Genomic DNA, 25415 nt, shown 5'->3' on the forward strand with positions numbered 1-25415 from the left:
CAGAGAACAACCTTGAGCTGGGAGTGCCCGTGGAATAGGTGGGATCCAGGAGAGGGAAGATCCTGCAGCCTGGAGACATCTTAAAGAGAGATTCTGTCAGACAGCAGGAGTAACATTGGGGGTTCTGACACTTCACAGGGTACAAACTGGAGCTGGCAGGGAGTTTAAGCAGAGTAAAAGATGCGGTGACTGAAATCTTGAACTTGCATTTATTATCAAAGTCAGACTGTTTACATCTGTCAGGTCAACGAGATGCCACAACTACAAAAAAAGATTGTGCACATGGCAGTTCCAATGCAAAAAACCAGTAAAATGGGTCTCCCTCGGTTAAAAAAAGGACTTAAAATTACTCCAGAAAGCAACCAGGTTGGGCTGAACAGCTTCACATCCAGTCAAAGTAAGATGGTTAACAAGAGCAAACACGGACGGGCTCCCCGGGCCCTACGCGTTGCGGTCGATCCGCACGTCGATCTCGCGGCCCCGCAGCTGGATGCCGTTCATCATGCGGCACGCGCGCTCCGCCACCTCGGGGGACTCGAACCTCACCACCCCGCAGCCCTTGGACTTGCCGTTCTCCATCTTGATGTCAGCGTAGAGCACATGCCCTGGGACAGGACACAGCGTGAGCGCACGGCTCCGGCCGCTCCCCGGCCCCGGCTGTGACAGCCAGAGCTCAGCGTGAGCACTGAGCTGTTTGTGAGGAGTGACTGGGGACAGGAGGTGGATTTATCCCAGCTCCAGCAGCAGCACAGCGCGAGCCCTGTCTGGAATGGCAGCGCAGGCTCCAGGTCACAGCTGAGGCTGGGCTTGGCTCCCATGCAATCATGGAATTGTCTTGGCTAGGAGGGACCTTAAAGAGCATCCAGTGCCACCCACGGACACCTCCCACTATCCCAGGCTGCTCCAGCCTGGCCTTGGGCACTGCCAGGGATCCAAGGGGCAGCCACAGCTGCTCTGGGCACCCTGTGCCAGGGCCTTGCCACCCTCCCAGGGAGGAATTCCTTCCCAATATCCCGTCCATCCCTGCCCTCTGGATTATTATCTGGCCATTATTCATATTCATTCCTCAGAGTGAGGAAAACAACTCACCACATTCATTGAATTTATCTTTCAGCATTTTCCATGTAAAATCAAAAGGCAGCTGTGGGAAGAGAGGAACAAACCATTACTGAGGCTCTGCAGGCACTCCCAGCTCCCCAAAAATGGAACCCATCCCAGGACAGCCACTGCCAGGAAACCATGGAATCACGGTCAGCCAGCAGCTCTTCTCCTGGTAAGGCAATGGCTCCAACTGCCCCAAAAACTTGGCAGCACCCAGTATGAGACATTTTGAGTGGAAACTGAGCATGGATGAGATCAACACATCAATCTCAACGACTGCCACGGGCGGGAATGGAGGGGTGGGAAAGGGCAGGAGTGGGAACAAGAGGGAAGAATGAAAAGAGGAGGAAAAAGGGGTACTCACATTTCTCACAAATATCTGACAGGCTTTCCGGGCCACCCCGGCTGCAGGGCCTCCGGCTCCTCCCAGGGACCCTGCAAAATTCCCTGCAAAGTTGCCCCGCTCCATGTCCATAGGCCTCTCGAAGTTGCTGCCCATGGCCAGCCCCATGCGCTCGATCCCTGCCCCCATGCCCTGCCCCATGGGCGGCCCCATCCTCTCCATGTTGGCGGCCCCGATGCGCTCCAGGCCCATCCTGTCCATGGGCGCGGCGCCCATCCTCTCTATCCCGAGCCTGTCCATGGGCGGGGCCCCGATGCGCTCCAGCCCCGCGGGCATCCTCTCTATCACCTGGCCCATGCCCGCGCCCATCCCGGCGGGCACCATGCGCTCGATGCCGATGCCCATCCTATCCATGCCCGCCCCCATGCGCTCCACGCCGGAGCCCATCCTGTCCATGGCGGTGCCCACGCGGTCGATGGCGGCGCCCATGCGCTCGATGCCGAAGCCGATGCCGGAGCCCATGCGCTCGATGCCGGAGCCCATGCGCTCCATGGCCGGCCCCATGCGCTCCAGGTTGGGGGCCAGGTGGTCGATGCCCAGCGGGGCCATGCGCTCCATGCCCGAGCCCATCCGCTCCACGTTGGAGCCCATGCGGTCCAGCACCAGCCCCATCCTGTCTATCTCCGAGCCCACCCTCTCCATCCCGTGCCCCATCCCCGCGGGGATCCGCTCGATTCCCGAGCCCATGCGATCGATGCCAGGGGCCATCCTCTCGATGCCGGGAATGCTGGCGTTTCCACCACCTGGAACACAGCACAGACAGGATCAGCAGCTGGGCCGGGACACAGAACCCTGAACAGCTGCTCGCTCTCCTGGAATGAATTCCCATCACTCAGAGCCCCCTCAGTGCAGGGACTCTGGGCCTGCAGGATGAGGCAAACTCAGATGCTCAGGTGAGACACCCCCTGCAGAGCTGCCTCCAGCTCTGGGACCCCAAAATAAAGACGTGGAGCTACTGGAGCCAGTCCAGAGGAGGCTCCAGAGCTGCTCCAGGGCTGGAGCCCCTCTGGAGCCAGGCTGGGAGCGCTGGGGGTGCTCACCTGGAGAGGAGAAGGCTCCAGGGAGAGCTCAGAGCCCCTTGCAGGGCCTAAAGGGGCTCCAGGAGAGCTGCAGAGGGACTGGGGACAGGGGATGGAGGGACAAGGACACAGGGAATGGCTCCCTTGATTCCAAAATATTGTGATTTCGTCAAAAATTCAATCTGTAAATTGATGGGGGAGCTGTGTCTGCTTGGAGATGTCTGGGTTCAGCTTTGCTCCAGAAATTCTGCTGTTTCATTACTGACATTGTCCAATATTTCCAGGGAACGTGCTTGGAAGGTAAATGTGATACAGACAGCAGGAGAAGCAGAATTTTGTTTTCACTGACAAAAATTAACAACTTCCCAGCAGCATTTAAAAACCAGAGAGCAAAGCTGAAATCTAAAACTCCTTGCTTTTCACAGTTTTCCAAGATTTTTTTTCCCAGAAGTGTTTTAATGCACAATATTGCTCATCTATTTCAAGATTCTATCCCTCAGAACTATTATTATGCTGTAATATACTAAATAGATCAATATATAGATAGCATCATGATGTAAGATATAGCAAATTAAGTGCATTAAGACTGTTAAAAATTTCCTGTTCCTTCTGAAATCCCTCTCCCAGCCCCATTATTGCTGTATCCTTCTGCACTCCCTGAATATTTAACTTTGACCAAATTCCTACAGCAAATCTAAAACAGAATCTGTTTTTTTATCTGTATCACCCCCATGACTGTTGTGAGCAGTTCAGGGATAAAAAGCAGGCAGGAAATGGATTTGATTTACTGCACTCACCTATTCCCCTCTCCAAGGTCTCTCCAAAACTCCGGGACATTCCCATCTCATTTCTTCCAAACTCCCTCTCAAATCCCCCTCCCATGGCCCGATCCATCTCTGCAAAGAGGAAGGTGGAGAAGTTTTCAGGGGGGTTAAATGACCCCAGAGAGAACATTTTACCACAGGAATTGTTTTGAAGAGTCACAGCACAAGAAGGTTTCAGTGATTTTCTCCTGATCACTTTGTCGTGGCTTCGGGAGCTCAAAACCCCAAGGAAGAAGAGGATTTATCCCAAACACATGTGAGGCTCTGGGGATCAGACAGAGCCAGAATCTTTCTAAATAAACCCTTCAAGGTAGCATCAATAAATCACTTGGTTTGTGCAGCTCAGAGGCCATGAGGGACTTGGGGATCCCTCCCAGGGAACCCAGCAGGATTTACAGGAAGCCAGTGCCTACCACTCATCCTGCCCATGTTCATCCCAGCTGGGAAGCGACCGATGTTTTCCATGCCACCGAAGGGACCTTCCATTCCTGAAAAACAGATTTTCCAGGGATTCTTTAGCAGTGCATTTCAGCTCCATGCTGCACACACAGCAGCTGCTGCCACACAACATCCCCACAGGCACAGGACACCCCCCTAGCACCAGTTCCCAGAAAGGAGTCAGGATTTGGGCACAGCATTACAAAATCAGGGGGTCAGAGTGGCTTGGGTTGGGACAGTGAGGATCCAGTTCCGACCTCCAGCGATGGCACCCTCCGGATCTCCTGAACTAAGGAAGCACAGGCCATGTTTTATGGGATGCATCCCTCCTCCCCACACACCTGCAGCAGTCTGAATACCCAAAAAGGACCGAATTCTTGCTCAATTGGTGATGACCTCCCAGCACACAAAGTCCTGCCATGCACACACACCTCCGTCTACAGGAGTTTCCCAAAGGCCAAGCTATGAACGGATCAAAAACCACAGCTTACCTCCCATTTTATTCATTCCAAAGCCCATGCCTTCCATTCCCATTCCTCAAAATAAAAGAGAAAGCTTTATATAGCACACATCACCCAATCAATTTCAGCCAAAGGCTGCAGAAATCAAACCACACAACACGTCCATGGCTTACATGGGATAACTCTGAGGAGATTCCAACATTCCTGCTCAGAAAATCAAGCAGCAAAGGGGAAAAACCCACTGGCATTTCGACATGGAAAGCTGAGTGTGTGCTACTTTTTAGGTGGCTCTTTGAAACTTGTGCTACTTCAACAGATCCTCACCAAAGATTTGCAAGCCCACTACAAGTGTTAAAAGTGAGAGATGGTTTGGAGTTTCATGGATCTTTGCAGTGTCTGCTGCTCATGCTCAAGAGTCAGAAAATGAGAGCTGTGTCTTGACCACAGTGAAAAAAAAAAATGGAGCAGTTGGTTAAATTCAAGTTTCTATTATCAAGCTGAACAAAAAACTCATTTGGCTTTAACATTCCTAAGAAACTTCCAACTTTTTGGGGAGGCAAAACAAAGCTATCTACCTTCTACACAGCTTAAAGCTCTCATGAAACAAAAGCATAGGAGTAATCTTCTTACCTCCAGGTCCCATGTTGCCCATTCCCATGCCTTTGTTTAAATGATTTGCATCAATAGGTTGACCTCCAGGTCCTAATCCCATGCCAATACCACCAAGACCATCTGAAGAAAATATTCAGATATCAAAAAAGCCTTCTTTCCATAGTTTGACAAAACAGCAAGTTTTATTTCTTAAGTAATTGACTTTCATTCTCCAAAAAAAGCTTGCTGTGTCCCCCCTTTGGGGTGTGTACTGAAAGCAGGGAAGTGTGGAGTAAATCAAGAGTAGATGTGTCTTGAAATAGTTTTTAGCCTATCTCCAATTATTCGTTTTCATAGTTAAATTTCCATCTTACTGCTGAGAAAACTTGGTTTGGAGCTGACTCCTGAAAAATAACTGGCTAGAACACTGCTTCATTTGGGCAAACTCCTCAGCTGAGGAGGATGGAGTGGGCAATTTGGGAGAAAGATCCTCTAAAGCTTTGCACAGTTATCACCCTGGATTGCCAATGGCTCATTTCCCCCTCTGCCAGGGCTGTCCCCTCGCAGGGAAGAACTGAAGCCCCAGGCACAGCCTACGGATAAATGACAGCCACCTATGGAATTGCGAGCACACAGCCAGCCTCTCTCTGAGCAAACAAGACACGGCATTCCCAGGCATGGATTTGAACCTTCCTGAAGGACTCCCCAGCCCAAAGAAAGAAGAAAAAGCCCTTTTTTTTTTCCTGAAGCAGGAAGAAAGTTCTCTGCTTGGCACAAACACCAGTTTATGGCATCCTCTGCCTGGCAGGATTCCCTCGTTTCCAGCTCAGCACTGAACACAGGAGTGTTGAATCTTGTTTTAAAACAGCACAAGGTTCCCCCTTCCCCGCCCCAGTAAAGGCCAAAATCCAGGCTTCCAGAGGGATTTAGGGAGTTTTACACCAAGGTAATGGAATTGGAACTCAGTGACTTTGTCCTGAAGAAGAGGAACATCCTTACAGTGATATTGCTGTGGAGGAAGGCCTTGACAGACATTGAAAGCTGAACTAGGGAGGGACTAATTAATGATCATTAATAACGGGCAATTTAGCAGCACACAACAGGTCTGGTTCCCAGGAAGAAAACAGAATTCAGAGAAGCCCAGACTGGTTTGGGTTGGAAGGGACCTTAAAGCTCATCCACTTTCAGCCCCTGCCCTGGGCAGGGACCCCTTCCACAGCCCAGGACAATTAAAATTCCATCAACAGCCCCAATTTTGCTGCATTTGAACAAATTCAGCCTCCAGCTCTTCCAGCCCCAACTCTTCTCTTCAGTATTTCCAGTGCCTGATCCCAGCATGGCCAAGGTTGGGAGGGGCCTTTGGAGGGCATCAGCTCAGCCCAGGCTGCTGAGCCCAGCTCACATCCACAGCTCTGGAGTATTCCCAGGGATGGGGACTCCACAGGATCTCTGAGCAACCCAGTCACCCTCCCAGAACGTTTCCTTACATCCACGTGGGGTCTGTGGATTTCCACTGCTGGTTTAGACGTGACCTTTTAATTCAGTCAAATTCCAAGTTGGAAGGGGTAGCGTGGGGTAGCCAATTATTCTGAATTTCCAGTCTCCTGGGTTTTGGTTGGTGCTTTCTGCCTCCTGCACCTCCAAGAAGAGCCTGGTTCCCTCTTCTTTCCGTATTTAATACATTCATAAGATCCCCTTTGGAAATCTGAAGACCTGGAAGACTCCCAGGTCCTGAATTCAGCCCTTTCAATTGAAGGGAAAACATTCTACTCCCAGAGCACCATCCCATAAAAGGAGGTGCTGACTGATTCATTGTGTTTCCATTAAATCCCACTACTAATGGAAGGCACTGGGATCTTGGAATTGCAATGGAGAGCTCTGGAAGCCTTGAGAAGGTGAATGTTTTAAGACAAGCTTCTGGCCATGAGCTGAAAGAAGTATCCAAAAAATCACTGAGCAGCTCTTCTTCACTATTCCCCCTTCTGAAATTATTCTGGAATTTGGATCCCAGTTTTCCAGTTTGAACCAGAGTTTTACTGGGGCTGGGACTGGTTCCCAGGTGCTGAACAGCCAAATAAAAAGCAGAAGATGTTGAATTGAATCATGCAGGGGACACTTACGAGGGAGCTGTTGGGGTCGCTCTGGAGGGAAGAAATCTCCTTTGGGAAAGGCTCGTTCATCCTAAAAGGAATTCAATGTGATAAAGTTGGCAAGAGAAGTAGGAAATTATTTCCTGATTCTTAACATTTTGAATTAAAATACAGAAATTTCAAGCTAAAGCAGTCTTGAGTATAGTTTTGACTTGTCTTTTAGCAAAACAATCAGAATTAACCTTCCCTGATGGCATCAGTTCAGTAGGAATCGGGCAAATCACACATTTCCCCCTCTGTATTTTGATCCACCCTTGAAACCACAAATCCCCCCCAAACCAGGAGTGCAGTTCCTGGGTCAGGACGCAGTGGGAATGGGGATGTCCTCACCATTTTGACGTGCATGGGTCTGTCAAAGAGCAGCTGCCCATTGAACATCGCTGGGGGCCGTTAAGGACCGTTGTGCAAGCGCCGAGAGCTCTCACGGGGAGCACCACAACCCCTCAGAAAATCCCATCTCCTCACTTATCACTCACAGATGATCCCAAATCCTTCTGCCTTCTCCAAAACTAAAAAGCCTTAAAATCCAAATATATTGAGCATTCAAAGAAAGGCTTTTTGAAATAAAAAAATGATAAAAACACACTGCTGGGTAAGATTAAGTTCACTAAGAGATTATCCAGAACGTGACTCCAAACCAGGCCAAGTGTTTAAATGTTTCCTCAGTCACTTTTTCCACTGAAAAGGAGAGAACAGGGAGGAGTTCCACAGCAACACCCACATTTTGAAGCGTGCCATGCCAGGGAATCCTTTGTCCTGGCTCCTACAAGGTTTAGGGGTGCAATGCAGAAGGAAACTAACACTCAAACAGAAATTTTGGGAAGGGAAAGAGGGAATATTTCACTCCTTTCTGTAACATAACCAGGAGCTGAGAGAGTAATATCTGGAACTCTATTGCTGTTTGGTTTCTAGGTAGCAAACCATTGCTTGGCCAGCAGAAGGACACAGGAACAGAGGAAAACACCAGGCCCAAGATTTGTTCCTTTCCAGACAAATCTTTTCACAGAACTGCATTTTAGTACTAATTATAACCTAGAGACAGAAACTTATTTGGGATAGAAGTACATTTATCCATGTGGGAATTTCCTTTGCTGAAGATCCTGAGCAAACTGCACCAATTCTTTCAAGATGGAATTTTGTCTGTTTCACTTTTCCTTCCATTTTCCATCCACTACAACTTGACCTTCCCTGACAAGGCAATATCCTCCCTTGGAATACAATTTCCATTCTCCCCCTGCTGCGATTCCCGAGTTCCTTGCCCCATTCCCAGTCCTGCTGCCCAAGGATACAGATGGCCTGCACGGCCTCGATGGCCTGCTCAAAGGTGACGGTGCCGATCCCGCGGCTTTTGCCGTCCTTGTCCTCCAGGATGTCGGCCCGAACCACCACTCCAGCCATGCTGAACACCTCCTTCAGCTTCTTCCAGCCCACCTTGTAGTCCAGCTGGAAAACAGGGGATCATTGGAAATGCAAGAGAGAAAACAGCTTCAGTGGGCTTGTGTCCTTACCTGGTATTGGCATTAAGAGTTGGCAGAGAGATGAGATAAAACTTAATCAAAGTACAGAGGTTTGTTCAAAAATCCCAATTAACAGACACTGTGGTACAACTTAATTGAGAACCTCCTTAGCACAGAGAATCAACAGGACACAGATGAACTTTTCCTGGCACTTCCAAGGCTTTTCCTCCCTCCGATTTGCCCCAGCTGAGAGGTTCACACTGCTGTGTTTTGCAGGGGGTGTCCCAGCACTCACATTGGCCACGAAGACGGTGCTGCCGAGCCTGCCGGCCTGCAGGGCGTGGATGATCTCGTTGGGGATGTTGGGGTTGTTCAGGATGCTGGGGGGGATGTTGATCATGCCGGGGCCGCCGGGGCCGGGCCCGATGCCCATCCCTCCTGCTGCCATCACCTTCTGCATGGCCCTCCTGGCGTGCTCTCCATCGGGGTCCTGGGGGACACGCACACACACTCAGATCCCCCACGCAGCACCGTCAGTGCCATGGCTCAAACAGGCACAGAAAGGGGGGTTCCCTTTATCCCAGGCTACCTGCTCCCCAAGGATTCCCAGCCGACTGCTTCCCTCGCATTGTCAGCCAATTTATTTTATTTTAGCCAACACCCTTTATCAAGTCATTCCTCCTCAGGCATCTCCCTGGTTCCTAACGTGTTTATCCATCATTAATGCCAACAATAAGCCTCTGTTGCACCTGTTCCAAACCCTGATAAACCCCCAGTGACTCTGGAGAGAGTTTGGAATTGACTTCCAGGACTGGCTGTCAATAGCAAAGCCACTAAACTGGAAATATATCTTTGAGGTATTCCAGGAAAGAGCTGATTCTATGGAATTGCTGGTGGAATCCATTCATTCTGATGCAGAATTCAAAGGGAAGTTTGTCAAGAACAAACACTGATGGAGATTTCTGTGTCAAATCATTAACAAAACTGCAATTAAAGCCAAACTCCGGCTTTGTCCTCAGATCAAGTTTAGTCTTGATAAGCACAAGTTCAGCACTGGCTAAGATGTTTAGAAAGAAGTTGACTGGGGTTTTTTTATCTTATTTAAGTCCTGCTTTCTGTCCGTTATCCCCTGAGTCAGCCCTAAATCTTTAACAAGAACTCCCCCTTCCCACTCCAGCCCCTGCCAGAACACCAGCTGCACTCCTTACTTCTTTCACTTTCAGGGGTCTCCCACCAAGACTGTGCTTGTTCAAAACCTCGGCAGCCTTTTTCATGCTCTCTTCCATCTTGAACTCAACCACCCTGTGGGGACACAACACAGCTCAGGATGTTTTGTTTTAAGAAGTCTCCTTGGATTTCAGGTATAAATTGAGAAGGAACTTACGCGCATCCCTGGCGAGGTGATTTCCCAGGACAGTCACAGGGAGGAGGGAAGAGAGAAGAAATCAAGTCAGTAAAAGCCCAAATCACACACAAATATTTTATTATTAAAGCCAAATCACATTAGTTAAGCCCTACCAGAGAAAATAAATGTAACCTTACACAGGCAAGCCTCCAATACTGGAATTCCATAATTTCTCATGCCTGAACAGGATTAACCTGGGGTCTCTGAGGTTGTAACAAACACTAAATCCCGACTCTCCAAGAAATACCACACGCTTCCTGTGACCTGCTCTTCCCTGGCATACAGCAAAACCCTCCACACTCTCACCCTAAATCCATATCCTTCAGGACACTTAAATGTGCTCCTACTGTATTCCCTGCTCCTGGACTAAAGGCCCATGAAGGCACTGAACGTTTACATTTAGGAATTTATCTCGCTCTACTGGCCCAGGAAGTGGAGTTTGCAGCACCTGCTGTTGCACCCTGGCCCTTCCAAACTCAGCCAACCACTCGAGTGACTTTTCCAAAGCACAGGAATATTCCAGAGCCCTGTCCTGCCTGCTGGGCTCCGGGGTCACACAGCCAACGCCAACGGCACGCAGGGAACAGCTCCTGACTGCAGAGCCCCACCCCACCTCCTCCCGTCCCACAGCACTCCTGACCTAGAGCCACTGCACATCCACACTCTGAGCCTCCCTGGCCTCCTGTCCAGCACACAGAAACATTTCAGGTAGAAAATCCACAAAGAAACTCTCAAACACTTACCCTTGACTTTCCTTCAGCGTCCATTAAGAGCTCCACGTATGTTACCTCACCAACTACAAATCAGATTCCAGACGACACAGATACCAAGGGAGAAAAGCCAAGAAAACAATGGGAATTTAGAACAATCAACAACCGTGTATGGAGCCTCTGCCTTATAAGAAAGCCCAGAAACACTCCATGTTCTCTAGACCACAAAACGGGACAATTACAGGTATGCAGTAAAGGCTTCAAGCACTTCAGTATGTTCTTGGTTTTCCTCCACCTCAAAAGCCAGAGATTTCCGCAGCTCCCTGGATCTTTAGTGCCCACTCGTTACCTGAGGCAATCCAAACCCATGGGAAAGGCTGCAGGAACAAGTTTCCCCCGCTTTCCACAGGATGCCATCCTGGTTCCATAGCCCAGAATTTCAAGTGATTTTTTTTTCTCAGGATTTAAAGACAAAAATGTCCAAAATGGAGTCACACTGAACCAACAGATCAAGACATTACTGCCTGATTTATTTCAGCCGGTTTTTGTTAAGCCACCGTAAACTCCATTTTAGCATTAAAATCTGTCATATTTGCTCTCAAGACAAAACTGTCAATAGCAAAAGGCAAAAGTCCATGGAAAACTACACCTGCCCCTTTCCCCACAAGATTGGGATTGCCTCTCTAGGACCAAATAACCCTGGCAGGGACCTCCAGAATCCAACTACCCAAATGGCTGCTGCCTTTGAAGGGACTGGCATACAGAAGAATGGAATAAACGTTCCTTTTTTTAAAACTTTTTCTTTCTGGTTTTAAAAGTCCTGGGGTTTAAATTTAAACCAGGAGGACTCCAAGTTGCATTATCTGGACAGTGGAATGTTTTATTTGTGGGAAACCACAAGCCAGTTGAGTACTAATAGTTTCACTGGAGCAAGGAACTGGGCTTTCACAAGACTCCGCTGGGGACAGAGGGAGGTGTTCAGCCTGACCTCCCCCAGGCCCAGCAATTTACAGGACACTGGATATCACTGTGGAAAACTGACAGCCTGGAAGGTCTCTCTTGAAGCTGGAAAAAAAGAGGAATGCTTAATGAGATCATTGATTTTTAATCTCCACTTCTTATTTTAAACAATAATTTAGCGGTAAGAGCATTCCAGCCAGAGAACAGGATAAACAGCTCTGATCCACTCCTGGTTTTGGGAGGACAATGTTTGAGGCTGGAAAAGGCTGACAAGTCCCTTTGAAAGGGACTCCACTGGAGTGTCCATTATTATCCACAGCTCCACCAGCTCAGTCCACGCTGGTATCAAGCCTAACAGAAGGAATTCCAGTCTCTAATCCATCTGAGCTCACGCAGCACACGTGGGATTGTTCCCAAGGAGTCCTGGGGGGTTCAGCATTCCCACGAGGTTCTGACGCCATCCAGCTCAACAGCAGCAGCCAGAGTCCAACCACACTTGGGGCAGGGATGCAAACGGGTTCACCAATTCTTCCCAGGTGACCTCCAATCCAAAACCTCTCCGAGCCACAGCCTCCAGGTCTGGCACTCCCTGAACCCTGCAGAGCGCCTGCAGCGAGGGCTCTCCTCTCCCAGCCACTCCTCGGCTTCACCTACAGCTCCTCCTGCAGATCCACACCAACAGCTTCCAAAGGAGTCTGCCAAGCTTGAGGATATCCAATACAAGTAAACATTTGCTCTTGTAACCAATCCCTGACTGAACCACAAGATCTCCAGGAACCTCTTGGAAAGTTCAGTCTGTGCCAGTTTTGCTCAGAGCTTCCCGTTCGAGCCTTACAGACACATTAAAATCCAAATATCCACCTGAAGTGGTGGCTTTCCTTCAGAGGACACCTGAACTCCCTGAAGAGCCCAATTTCAGAACAGCAGGAGGGGGGAATGACACACTCAGTGCAACAGCTCAGCAGCCAAGACAAAGCCCAGAGTACAGAACCACTGCCATGAAAATGCATTATTTTCACCTTAAAACGTGTGAGAGGAGCCAACCCAACCCCTCTGCCAGGAGAACAGTGTCTGGGGCTGGGAAAGGAAACCGTTTTTAAGAAGCTAGGCCGGGTCGCATTTTATTTGGAGTTTTGGTTTTTTTCTTCTAGATCCCAAACCACAGGATTCCATGGAAAAGTACCAGGAGCAGATACCCATGTGTTAGGCCAGGATGAATGCCCAGTGACCCAGGCAGGATTCCCTCCTGCCAGAGAACAGCTGGATTCTGTCAGGGAACATCCCATATCCACAAGTGGACAAATTTCATCCAAGCACAAAAGCCTTTACTTCAGGAGCCTCCCAAGGGAGGAAACTTCCAGAAAACACCAGCTCCAAGTCACTGCAGGTTTAATTGAGGAACACGTTCCCCATGGTGTCTTTAAGATTTAACACAGAGGAGACAGATTTATGAATTTATTTAAACGTCAGAACTGAAAGTTCAGAAACTCAGCTGAACTGAGCAGAATTTACTGCAATAACCAGACATCCAAACTCAAGAACTCTTCAGTGTTATTTATCACAGTCATTATTTTTCCTCCCTTTTAAACTTGGTATCAGTTCCCGAAGTTTATCAGCACAGAAAATGCCAATGTTCAAGCTGGGCTGCTCCAGCAAAATTCCAATACTCTGCAGGGCCTGTCCAGGAAGCTCAGACCAGGGTCCACAGGGCGACCTGAGGCGCTGCAGACACATCTGGGAACTCCCCAGAACAAGCTCAGACAGAAATGTCAGCTTTAGGTTGGGCAATTTGATGTCAACAGTTTGTGACAAACCAAAGAGGTGTGAAAGGTGCAGAGAGGGAAGTGGGAGCAAGCACAGAACTGGGACAGGGAAATGCGTTGTAGCAGTTATTCCTTGGCCTCCAGGGCCAAAAGTAAATACTAAACAGGGAAGGAAAACCCAAAACTGGCTGGATGTCTCCTCATCTTCTGAGAACAAGTCATCAAAAGGATCAAAATGCTTCACACTCCCAATGTGAGGCAAAGCAGAGCTGGCCACAGCTCCTCCCTCATTTTAGGTTAAACCTTGGGACACGCAACCCCTAAGAAGTGACAGGGGGCTGAGGAGAGAACAGAAGCACATTTTGCACATGTAAAGCTTTGGCTGAAACAGAAGAAGGAAAATCTTCCCAAAGCAGAGACAGGAATCAGCAATTCTGTTACAGATGGGGACGGGAAACTTCCCTTTTGCAAGAGGACACCCAGACAAAGGGGTGATTTTGGCTCTTGAAGAGCTCAGGCAGCAAAGAGAGTGAAAAGCTCCCTGCAGCCAGGGAAGGGCTGAGACTCCTTGGAAAGATGGTGGAAGCCCAAGGGAAACAGAGCAACTCATCAGAGACTTCATCAAATGGAAGGTGTGGAACAGTACATTCCTTCCTCATCCCTCCCTCCGTGACTCCCCAGAACTCCACACCGTGGCAAAATCCTGGGCACTCTCCAGTGCCAGTGTCACCAGTCCTGGGGTAACAGCTACTGGAGTAAGCCCAGTGCTCACGAGTACTGGCACTGGGACACCAGCAAGAGCCACAAGTTCCATCTTCAGGAGGCCACAAAGCTTCCAGGAACTCCAAGAGATTCAGCAGGAAGGCAGCACGTGGAGTTGAGCAGCTGCTCTTCTGCACAGGGATTCAGGCTGGGAAAGCTTTGCTGCTGCTTTTCCACAGCCCTGGGCTGTGATGGAGAAGGGAATGTGGGCACAGCCCAGCCAGCACAACCTGTCCTGGGGTGTCCTGTCCGTGCAGAGAGGGGACACGAGCCTGTCCTTGTCTGCAACTGCTCCTGGTCATGGTGATGTCCGTGGAACCACACTAATTATGGTTATTAATGTCCCCACCCACACAATGTGACAATTACTGCCTTGTTTCACAGCTCATCCCTCTCCTTGGAGTCTACGCCTTTTGCTACTTTGGGCAGGGAGAAGGTTCAACATACAAAATCCTGTATTTCCTAAAGGAACCAACACCTGGAATTCAGATCCCAGTTTTTTGATGCCACGGCATCACCTCCCTTCCACCAGCTGCCGTGAACATTCCAACGTTTCTCCCCATGTGTGGGGGACAGATCAGGACAGGTATCCAGCACTCAGTTACTTTCATGGAAAACTGCTGCCTGTGGAAGCCCTTCCCAAATTCCCGTCAGCGCTGCTGCTCAGTCAGTTTGGTAACACTTTGTGTCTGCCAGCCAAAACGAGGGAGTTCCAAACAAGAACATCTCTTCATTCCATTACCAACATTGCCACTGCATACCTGTAATTGAGTTTCTCCAACCACTCCACTGGGATGCCCGAGCCACGGCGTTGGGAGAGAGAGAGGTGGCACCTGGAGCAGCCTGGCCACTCGCAGGCTGCAGGAACACCAGCAGCTCCTACCCCAGCACCTCCTGCACACACGGCACCTCCCCGAGCTCCCTGCTGCTACAGCCCCGGCTGCACGGGGCCCGGCCCTGCAGCAGCCCTCACACACCCAGGGTTTCCCCTTGGGCAGAGAATTCCACCTGCTCCCAAAGCCTGGAACGTTTGGCCTGGCGTTCTTACGCTTCCGAAGCAAGAGCTCCAACGGTTTGGAGTTTTCCACAGGCACGTTCCTGGGGCTTGGAACTGCTCTGCCTTGGGGCAAGGACTGAGCAAGCTCGAGCACAGCACGAGAGCAGCAGTTTGGGAGAAGTCCAACACAACTCCACGTCAAATCCAAACTGTTGGATTCATCAGCAGTGCCAAACCCCGGGAAGGATGATCCCAGTTTTAGCATGACAAGCCCTGCAGCCAGAAGGAAGAGGCTCCAACGTTCCCCTAGGAGCATCTGCTGGAATGAGCAGCTGAACAGCCAGGCAGGAAACAATCTCACCCCGGACTCTGCCATCCACGGGAACTGGAGAGAAACCACAAGACACTGGGAACGGGATTCAACACAGCACGTGGAGTTAAGACATCTCCACATCTGGAGAGCCGGAAAACCAATGGATCTGGGGTAGCCAAGGGGCAGTAAAGGGTCCATCCATAACCAGGGCCTGTTCAAGCAGCCTTTGACACAAAACCATGACACAAAACCACTGCTGCCTCTCAAACAGCCCCTAATTAGGGAAGCTCCCAGTCCTAATGGCCGTGCCACAGACTCGGTTTCCTTTTGCCTCCAAAGACAAACATTTGAAACCCTCTGGAACTTTGTTTTCCCCTTCTTTAGGCCACACCTCAAACACCCGAACTGTCAGTCCTTACCCTGCTCCAGCACGATGACCACTGCCCACTACCATGGCTGATGCTCTGTGTTCAGAGGTGCCCCACAGGAAATGTTGTGTTGCTACTCTGAACTCACTTTTGACATTTTAAGGCTGGAGAAGCCAAGGATTTTCTTGCCACTCCACTGCACTTCCAAGGTGACTTGAAAACTAGGAAGCTGGGCACCAGCCTGAAGAAATGACACTAATTTACACTTGTCACCACCTGAGTACTCAGCTCAATCTCTTCATCTTCCTCTAGAGATGAAGATGTTCAGGTCAGCAAAGGCAGCTTCCATCCACATGGGAATTAAATGGAATTGTGGAAGCGGGAACACCACAAACCTGATTTCCAAAGCCCTGATTCTGCTGCAGCACATGCCAAAGCACCAACCTGACTTTGCAGGTCACCCTTAAATACATTGAACTGCAACCATTGGCAGAATGGCTCTTGAAGCCAGCCCAAAGCCCTCCGAATCTGGGGACACGGCTGGAGATCCACACACCAGAGCAGGACGTAACCACCTGAATGCCCAGAAACATTAAAATGCTTCAGAAAGTTCTGCTGCACTTCAAGGCTAAAATCTGATGAAAGCCTGGGGTTTGATCCCTAAGGAAAACACTCCTAATCCTGGGATGAAGCTCTATCAGCTGCATGCCAAAGGCTTCCACAGGAACCGTCCCCTGGAAGGCTGCCAGGGACGGAGGTTGTGCAAAACCCAGGAAGGCTTCGGGAAGAGCTTTTCCAAACTCCTGTGGCCAAGTGCACCCAGAAGTGCAACTGCTGAGCTACAGACAGAGCCAGGCACAGGCTGGAGCACAAGACAGCCTTGGCCACCTGAGCTGCACTTTACCTTTCTCTTTGACCAGGTCCTTCAGCGACTGCCACTTGACGTCGAAGGGGATGTTGGTGATGAAGGCGCGGTACCTCTTGGCGGGGTTGGCGTAGGGCTCGAAGCGGTTCCCTCCCCTCTTCATCCCCTTCTCCTTCTTCTTCTCATTCGGGGTGGGTCGCTCACCTTCACTGCAAGGGAGAGAATCCCACACGTGAACTCCTGGGGATGGAGCAGTGCCACCACCTCCAGACGGGACAAATCCAAACCACGGAATCACTGAATCCCAGAGCAGTTTGGGTGGGACGGGACCTTAAAGCCCCTCCCAACTTGAATGAAAAAATAATAATCCAAGGGAACAAAATGCTTCAGCCCCAGTCTTACGCAATTCCCTTCACTAATCCAATTAATCCCCTTGCTCACTCAGTGCTGGTGGAGAGGGTGCACAAGCACATCTTTAGGAGGAATTCAGAACGCATCAGATAAAAAAGCTGAAGCTTCTCAAATCTCTCTGTACTGAGCTTTTCCCAACTTAGGAGCTGTATAGCTCTGCAAATTCCAAGTCAGAAATCCCAGCTCCATCCCTTCAGGACCATTTCAGTCCCTGAACAGACAAAAGAGCCTGCAGGGAAAAAGGAAATTAAGAATGTAGAGGCCTCTGAAGGTTTATATTTGAGTGTGTTCCCTGCTTTTATCACCCAGCAGCCAAGGCTTCTCCAGACACATGGATGGGAATTTTCCACTCTTTCTACCATTAAACTTTTTCAAAGCTTCTTGATTAATGAAGTAATTAAAACTCCAAAATTAGACTTGAAATAGGACAATCCTTTTTACACCTTCATTTTCGTTTGGTTGATGAAATAACACAAAATTTAGTAGTTGTGTTAAAAGCTACACTCAGATTTTAATGGTTATTCCTTAAACTGGATTTCCCCAAAGAAAACGTGGAAGTGAGAGCTCTGCCACGTGGAGCTGGATATTCCAAACAGAACTGCACCTGGACACACAAACAAATTCCCTGGAGACATCTCAAGTGTAACAGGGTTGGGAAAAATAAAATCACAGCAGAGAAATATTTTTATTTATACTTCCAGGAATAAACTGGCTCTGCAAAGAGACAAATTGCTGGTTTCATATTCCCAGGAGTGCCGGGAACATCCTTCCCTAGCCCTGGATTCCCTGTCCCTGGGATCAGGGGTGTCTCTGCCCCTGCCTGGCTAAAGTTGCACAGTCAATGAAATCGTGTCTGTCAATATTTTATTGCCCAAAGCACAGTCTAGCTACACTTTAATGGAAAATAAAAATAGATATGGATCTTTTTCCCCCAAAGTGACAGCTGGAAAACTGAACGCGTTTCTGGTCACGGGAAACACAACCCACAAACTCAAATCCAAGCCTGAGTCTGCAGCAGGAATCACAGCACACCAGGTTCAACCTGATTCGTATCACCCCGGCATGAAACTGAGGCAAAAAACGCCCTGAGGAAGAAAAGTCATTTATATTCCATGGGTTTGGTACCAAAACCGGCTTTTCGAAGTGTGGAACTTCCATCGAGCATCAACACGAGGAAGTGAGAAGCAGCTGAGGCTTTTTCTGCTGTTCATCCCCACGTTTACAAAGCCGGAACTGCAGCGCTGCTGATTTTGGTTTAAATTTCTGTAACATTTTACCCACATCAGCCACCGGGCTTGTGCAACCGCTCCCCGGCACCACCTTAAACTCTCACCCTCGAGGTGTGTGCGCTCCTAAATCCGCTCACGGGTGAATCACCCCAGAAACAGAGCACGCTCGACTTCAAATCGTGCAGCAGGATGAGGTGGGTGCTGAGAGCAGCAGAGTTATTACAACTTACCGGCAGTACCAAAAGTAATGAACTTACACATCCCCACGCTGGCACAGCCTGCTCCCCGCGGGGAGGCCTAAACTCCACTGAAACTCAACAGCAGCTTTTCCTGAGGGAATGCGGATGATCCCAGAGCTCCCCGCCCGCCGCACCCCGGGCCCGAGCGCCGGGACCGGGCCCGTCCTCGCTGCGGCCGCGGGAGCCCCGGAGGCGCCTTCGGGCGGCCCCGCCCGGGATCCCAAGGCACGCCCGGAGGGAGCAGCGGCCGCAGCGCCAGGAGCGGCCCTGCCCCGGTAACGACCCCGCCGAGCCCCCGCCGGCCCCGGTTCGTCCCGCCGCCCTCAGGCCGAGCCCAGCCGCGGGGAGGCCGCACGCGGCCCCTCCAGCCCCAGCGGCAGCGCGGCCCCTCGCAGCTCCCCTACCTCTTGGGGGGCGGCCCCCCGCGCCGGCCGCCCCGTTGGGCGCTGGCGGAGCCACCGCCGCTGCCGCCGCGGCCGCCGCCGGGGGCGGCTCCATTTTCCCGGGGGCGCTTTGCGAGGCCGCGGCCGCCGCCATTTCCCTGCGCGTCCTTTGTGTGGGGAGCGCGGGGCACGACGGGACGGCGCGCCGGCCGGGCCGCCAGGGGGCGCCGCGCTGCTCATGCGCGCGAGGGGGAACGAGGGGCGGGCAGGGTGGCGGGAAAGGGCGCGTTGGGCGCTGCGCGTGCGCGGTGAGGCGGGAACGGCGGGATTGCGCGTGCGCGGTAAAGCGGGGAATGGCGGGACTGCGCGTGCGCGGTAAAGCGGGAATGGCGGGACTGCGCGTGCGCGGTGAGGCGGGAATGGCGGGATTGCGCGTGCGCGGTAAAGTGGGAATGGCGGGACTGCGCGTGCGCGCTGGGCGGCGCCCTGAGGGAGCAGCGGGCGGGGCTGGCGTGTGGGGATCCCGGCCTCCGCACGCCCGGAGCCAGGCGGGGCTGGCGTGTGGGGATCTCGGCCTCCGCACGCCCGGAGCCAGGCGGGGCTGGCGTGTGGGGATCCCGGCCTCCGCACGTCCGGAGCCAGGCGGGGCTGGCGTGTGGGGATCTCGGCCTCCGCAGGCCCGGAGTCGCGCGGTGCGGGCGGGGCTGGCGGCACCGCTCCTGGCTGCCCGCGCTGGCACAGGGAACAGCGGCTGTGCGCACGGCAGGCGCGCTGTACGGAATGGCGGCAATGGCGAGGCGCCGTACAGCATGGCTGCGATGCCGGCTCATGCGCAGTGGGGTGAGCAAAAAAAACCCATCAGCTGCAAACTCGAAATGATTCGGAGTCCTCGGTTTTAAGGGCGAAAGTGATGTTTTAAGTACATAACAGACTGTTTGGGAACCGTTATCCACATGGTGAATATGCGTCATGGGAGATCAGAGGAGGCCGGGGCCCAGGCCCTGTGTTGCTGTGAGAGAGCCGAGTTTCCCCAGCCCCGGGTCGCAGCCCCGGGAGTTCCCCTGCCCCAGCCGGAGACGGGGGACAGCCGCCCCCGGGACCCGAGAATGCGCGGAACCTCTTGCGAGGCCGCGGCTCTCCGGCGGACTCTTGGCTGGGTTGTACAACAACCGTGGGCGCATCCCGTTGACAGGCAGCTGGATCAGCCAATAACAGACGAGGCGCAGGGAGGCCGCGGCTTGCTGCACCAATGAGCGGCGAGGGAGGCGGGGCTACACCCGGAAGCGGTGAGCGGCGCGGAGGCGGCACCGGCAGCACCGGGGATCAGGAGCAGCCGCAGCGATGTCGGAACGAAAAGTGTTGAACGTGAGTTAGGAGGGAATCTACGCCAAGGGGAGCGTGCCGGGGCTCCCCAAGCCGGGCTGGGCCAGGAGAGGGTTCCCCGAGCCCCGAGGGTGCTGGGAGGGGGTCCCGGTTGGTTCGGGAGTCACTCAGAATCCCGGGGCCGTTGAGGTTGGAAAAGACCTCCGAGATCGAGTCCAAGTTGTGCCTGATCCCCACCTTGTCCCCAGCCCAGAGCACTGAGTGCCAGCTCCAGGCCTTCCTTGGACACCTCCGGGGATGGGCACTCCAAACCTCCCTGGGCAGCTCATTCCCGCGTTTAACAACCCTTTCCATGAAGGAATTTTCCCACTATCCAATTTAAACCTCCCCTGAGGCCGTTTCCTCTCATCCTGTCACTGTTCCGTGGGAGCACAGCCCGAGCCCCCCCGGCTGCAGCCTCCTGTCAGGGAGCTGTGGGGACGGAGAAGGTTCCCGGTGCTCCGGCATTCCCATATCCACTCTCTCTCCATAGAAATATTACCCCCCGGACTTCGATCCGGCGAAGATCCCGAAGCTCAAGCTCCCGAAGGACCGGCAGTACGTGGTGAGGCTCATGGCCCCCTTCAACATGAGGTGAGAGCGGCTGTAGAACCACGGGATCGCTCATGGGATGGGTTGGGTTGGGCTGGAAGGGCCTTAAAGCCCATCCAGTGCCGTGGGCAGGGACACCTCCCACTGTCCCAGGCTGCTCCAAGCCCTGTCCAGCGTGGGCTGGAACACCTGGAGGCAGCTGGAGGAGGGAGGAGTTCCCTTAGGATGGTTCTGGGCTCCCGATGCTGCCACTGGTGGCTCCAGGTGCCAACGGGCAGGGGAAGGGGTGCAGGACAGGGAGGAGATGCTGGGGCTGGGGGTGGTTTCCTTCCAGGACCTGAAGGAGTCAACAGGAAGGATGGAGAGGGACCAGTGACAGGGGATGGAGGGACAGGACACAGGGAATGGCTTCCCAGTGCCAGAGGGCAGGGCTGGATGGGATATTGGGCAGGAATTGTTCCCTGGGAGGGTGGGCAGGCCCTGGCACAGGGTGCCCAGAGCAGCTGGGGCTGCCCCTGGATCCCTGGCAGTGCCCAAGGCCAGGCTGGACAGGGCTTGGAGCAGCCTGGGACAGTGGGAGGTGGGGCAGGGGATGGCACTGGATGATCCTTCAGGTTCCTCCCAACCCAATCCACGATTCCCTGATTTTGGGGTTGTTTGCCACTAAATTTCCAAAGGCGAAAACAATCTGACCCAGGCTGGAAGTCACTCGGCCCCTTCCTGATGTTCATTCCCTGCTCTTTGACGTGCCCTGGGTGTTTCCCTCCCCTTTCCCAGGTGCAAGACGTGTGGGGAGTACATCTACAAGGGCAAGAAGTTCAACGCCCGCAAGGAGACGGTGCAGAACGAGGTGTACCTGGGGCTGCCCATCTTCCGCTTCTACATCAAGTGCACGCGGTGCCTGGCTGAGATCACCTTCAAGACAGACCCCGAGAACACGGATTACACCATGGAGCACGGCGCCACACGCAACTTCCAGGCGGAGAAGCTCTTGGAGGAGGAGGAGAAGAGGATGCAGAAGGAGAGGGAAGAGGAAGAGCTCAACAATCCCATGAAGGTCCTGGAGAACCGAACCAAGGACTCCAAGCTGGAGATGGAGGTCCTGGAGAACCTGCAGGAGCTGAAGGAGCTCAACCAGCGCCAGGCCAATGTGGATTTCGAGGCCATGCTGAAGCAGTACAAGGAGCTGGAGGAGGAGCAGAGGCGCAAGGAGCAGGAGGAGGATGAACAGGAGATGAAGGCCATGCTGGAACAGGCCCAGAACCGCAGGCTCCTGGTGGATTCCGACTCGGACGAGGAGCCGGCAAAATCCCGCCCGAATCCCGCGGCGCAGACAAAACCCACGGACATCCTGCAGGAGGTGAGTGAGGCACAGCCTCCCCAGCCTTTCCCCAGCCCGAATCCTCTGTCCTGGAGCTGTGTGTGCCCGTTGTGTCCCTGCTCTGAGCGGCACCGGGCTCTGTCACGCCTGAGCAGCTCCCAAAGGCCGCGTCTGGGTGCACTGGGCTGAGAGGAGCCAGGGATCACTTGGGGATTTCAGGCTGTGCCTGGTGACAAAGGCAGGGATGGAGCTGCCCCATCCTCCCGTCCCTTCCCTTCCAGCTCAGGAAGAACGAGCTCTGCTGGGCCCTGCTGCTGCTCCAGGCGGGATTTCAGTGCTCTGGGCCAGCCTCTCCCTGGGCCGTGCTTTGGGTTCAGGCAGAACAAAAGAGCTCCCAGGGCCCGGCCCAGAGGGAGGGATTATCCCAACAAACAGCCCTGCCCTGCTGCCGCTGTCGATCCCTGGCCCAGGGCCCCGTGTCCGCTGGGCTGGATCAAAGCTGCCGGGGTTAATCCCAGCCGTGTCCCCTGGCCCGGCACTAATCCCTGTGCCCGGGCCACTCGGATTCACTCGGATGCTGTGGCTGGACCACCTGCAGGCACCCGGGGCTGGCGGGGCTGGTGCAGCCCTGGGGCTGCTTGGTGGCCTTGAAAGGAGCTGATAAAACAGAGAAAGTGACTTTTATCCAGGCAGGGAGGGATGGGACACAGGGGAATGGTCTGGAACTGAGCCTGGGGAGGGGTGGATTGGATGTCAAGGGGAAATTCTTCCCTGGGAAGGTGGGGAGGCCCTGGAAGAGTTGCCCAGAGAAGCTGTGGCTGGAAGTGTCCAAGGCCAGGTTGGATGGGGCTCGGAGCAACCTGAGGTAGTGAAAGGTGGGACTGAATGGACTTCAAGGTCCTTCCAAGCTAAACCATCCTGGGATTCTTTTCTCTGCCTCCTCAGCATCCCAAGGCCATCCCGAGGCTGTGTTTAGGTCTCAGGCAGTGGGACGTGGATCTCCAGGGGCAGCTTTGCAGATCCCCATCCCTGTTTGTCTAGCCTGTGCCATCACTGCAGGGGCAAATTCCCCCTTGGACCCCTCTCCTTGAGTCTCTGCTGGTTTTATCCCCAATCCCCCCCACGTCCCCTCCAAGCTGGAGCCCCCTGACCCCAGCTGTGCCCTGCAGGACCCCCAGCCCCAGAGCAAGAAGCCGAGGACGGAGAGCTGGGAGCGGAGCGTGGGCAAGCTCAGCACCAAGGCCCAGCTGGCCGGGCTGGTGGCCCTCAGGAAGCAGAAGCCAGATCCTGCCCTGGATAACGGGATGGAAAACCGAGGCACCACGGCCAACACCGGTACCTGCTCGGGCTGGGCCCTGGGGAGGGCTCTGGCAGCTCCCAAGTGGGATTTGGTTCTGAGCTCAGAGCCTGGGGTGGGGGTGGTGTCAGAAAAGGGGGTTGTCCCCATTTCCAGGAGCTTCCTGGTGAAGGTTGAGGCTCCTGCCTGGCTCCTGGCTCTAAGCCACGGCCTTGGGGACAGATTGGCAGGGCCAGGAGCTTCCAAACAGCAGATACGGCCCTGGGAACATCACAACAGCGAGATAGGGATGGAGCAGCAGGGGAATCGCTTTGGTTTGGGGCCTGGTGATAAATCCTGACAAGCTGCCAGAGCTGGGAAGATTTAAGGAATACAAAACAAGCTGGAAAGCTTTCCAGCACCTCCGTGAGCTGCCCAGCAAGCCAGGGGATCCATGGATTTGGGGAAGGAGATGGGGCATTGATTTGTTCTGGGCTGGTTGATCCACAGCCTTTGGCTTAGTGAGTCCCCCTGCCCTCGGGGGATCCCTGGGAAGGGGCAGCTCTTGGAGCTGTCCCCTTTTCCCTGTGCTTCCCCAGCCACCTGCCCCTGGCTGCCAGCAGGGTCTGTCCAGCCAGATCATGCTGGAGCAGCTCCTGTCCCAAGGATTGGGGGTCTCTGCACTGGAGCTGGTGTGGTGGGAGCCCAGAGCTGGCTCCTCTCTCCAGTGTCTGGAATCTCCCAGGGGGCCATGGAGGGAGAAGGGGGGGTCCCAGACCTTGGGCCAGCCTTGGTGCTTCCTGCAGGGTGGAAGAGGGAGGCTCCAGCCCAGGGGTGCAGGAGCTCCTTGTTCCCCTGATTTATCCTCCCTGAGCTCAGGATCCATCCAGGGATGAGGCTCCGCTCCGAGTCTCTCCAGCTGTGAGCAGCCAGCCAGGCTGGTGATTCCTGGCTGGAATGTGCCCTGGGGAGCTGGACCTGACCAGATGCTCTCTCTCCCTCCTCCTCCAGGCTCGCTTCCAGCAGCAGCAGCAGCCACGTCCTCCCTGGGTTTGTTGGGAGCCTACTCGGACAGCGAGGACAGCGCCAGCGACTGAGGAGCCAGCGGCTCCCTGCTGCTCCTGGAGCCCCCCGTGGAGCTGGAAGCTCAGCCAGGCCCGGGGGATCCAGGCCACTGCTGGTCCCACGTCCTGCCCTGCTCCAGCAGCACAGGGAAGGTGTTTTCCCGCAGCAGGAGTCCCGTGGCCGTGCCCAGGGCTGGCTGTGCCCAGTGCCAGGCTCCAGCCCGGTGTGTCCCAGCCCTGCTCCCAGGATGGGTTTGGAAGTGCCGGGGCTGGACAGAACACTGCTGTGTCCATTCTGGGGGTGCCACTGCCCTCACCCCCCCAGTGATCATCCCCAGGTCGGGTTTGGGGTGCCCTGACCCTCCCCCAGCAGGAAGGGGACCTTGGAGCCGTCCTTCCCGCTGGGATGCAGGGCAAGGTGGGCACTCAGCCCCCTCCTTCACTTCACCAGCAGCTCTTTGTGTCCCAGGGAGTCTCAGACCTGGGGGGGTCATCCAGCCCCTCAGTGCGGGGACAGGGCTGTCCTGCCACCACCAGCCCCCCCAGATGTCCCCAGGAGCTCGGGGACAAACCCCTCCCCGCTGTTCCAAGCCTGCTGGGCTCCAGCAGCCACAGCTCCGGAATAAATTGGATCTGGCAGAGCCAGTTGCTTCCTCCTCTTCCAGAGAGTGATTTGTGCGTGGGCACTGCCGGGTTCTGCCCCAGGGACCCCCACCCCGATGACAGCGACCCCCCCCCAGGTGCCCACCCACCCCAACCAGGGCTCTCCTCACCCATGGCCGTGAACTCCCCCCTCATCAAGTCACCCACCTCTAATTGCTGGGCAGCCTCTGGCTAATTAACCCCCTCACAGAGGGGCTGGTGGGGGGGGCTGTGGGGTGCTGTGGGGCATCAGGGAGAGCTGGGCAGAAGGGCAGCCCCCCCACCCCAATTAGCATTCCGTACACATGCCTTAATTAACCTCTTCAAATATTAATGCTGGACACTGGGC

The 25415-nt window shown here is 53.6% G+C and overlaps 2 protein-coding genes across 5 annotated transcripts; one reads left to right on the top strand and one right to left on the bottom strand.

Annotated features, from left to right (window-relative positions):
• Nucleotides 1-190: 190 nt before the first annotated feature.
• Nucleotides 191-19012, bottom strand: HNRNPM (heterogeneous nuclear ribonucleoprotein M). Of its 4 annotated transcripts, none has more exons than XM_039566188.1 (16): nucleotides 18871-19012; nucleotides 16627-16796; nucleotides 10593-10645; nucleotides 9829-9836; nucleotides 9653-9746; nucleotides 8740-8934; nucleotides 8277-8430; nucleotides 7318-7367; nucleotides 6958-7018; nucleotides 4877-4978; nucleotides 4277-4321; nucleotides 3761-3835; nucleotides 3321-3419; nucleotides 1466-2247; nucleotides 1090-1141; nucleotides 191-605 (listed from the first exon to the last, which is right to left on the bottom strand). In XM_039566188.1, the coding sequence occupies exons 2-16, from the start codon at nucleotides 16748-16750 to the stop codon at nucleotides 442-444; spliced, it is 2058 nt and encodes a 685-aa protein (XP_039422122.1). In that variant the 5' UTR covers nucleotides 16751-16796; nucleotides 18871-19012; the 3' UTR covers nucleotides 191-441. The 4 variants fall into 4 exon arrangements, with proteins under 4 accessions (XP_039422122.1, XP_039422120.1, XP_039422119.1 ...); XM_039566186.1 differs by having other exon boundaries at nucleotides 4877-4975; nucleotides 18871-18937; XM_039566185.1 differs by lacking the exons at nucleotides 4877-4978; nucleotides 18871-19012.
• Nucleotides 19013-20094: 1082 nt separating this feature from the next.
• Nucleotides 20095-25083, top strand: YJU2 (YJU2 splicing factor homolog). The gene is made up of 5 exons (XM_039566407.1): nucleotides 20095-20214; nucleotides 20705-20805; nucleotides 21541-22123; nucleotides 23254-23419; nucleotides 24372-25083. Exons 1-5 carry the CDS (start codon nucleotides 20191-20193, stop codon nucleotides 24455-24457), a joined length of 960 nt encoding a protein of 319 aa, XP_039422341.1. The 5' UTR covers nucleotides 20095-20190; the 3' UTR covers nucleotides 24458-25083.
• The last annotated feature ends 332 nt before the right edge of the window (nucleotides 25084-25415 follow it).

This window comes from Corvus cornix, chromosome 28, assembly GCF_000738735.6.
Source record: "Corvus cornix cornix isolate S_Up_H32 chromosome 28, ASM73873v5, whole genome shotgun sequence".
NCBI lineage: Eukaryota > Metazoa > Chordata > Aves > Passeriformes > Corvidae > Corvus > Corvus cornix.

Bases quoted from the DNA above. Each gene is read 5' to 3' on its own strand.
- HNRNPM (XM_039566188.1), bottom strand. From the start codon at position 16,750: ATGAAGAGGGGAGGGAACCGCTTCGAGCCCTACGCCAACCCCGCCAAG. The intron at 1,142-1,465 runs GTGAGTACCCCT...CTCTTCCCACAG, and splicing joins GTCAGATATTTGTGAGAAAT to CTGCCTTTTGATTTTACATG. The intron at 606-1,089 runs GTGAGTTGTTTT...GTCCTGTCCCAG, and splicing joins AGATAAATTCAATGAATGTG to GGCATGTGCTCTACGCTGAC.
- YJU2 (XM_039566407.1), top strand. From the start codon at position 20,191: ATGTCGGAACGAAAAGTGTTGAAC. The intron at 20,215-20,704 runs GTGAGTTAGGAG...CTCTCTCCATAG, and splicing joins CGGAACGAAAAGTGTTGAAC to AAATATTACCCCCCGGACTT. The intron at 23,420-24,371 runs GTACCTGCTCGG...CTCCTCCTCCAG, and splicing joins AGGCACCACGGCCAACACCG to GCTCGCTTCCAGCAGCAGCA.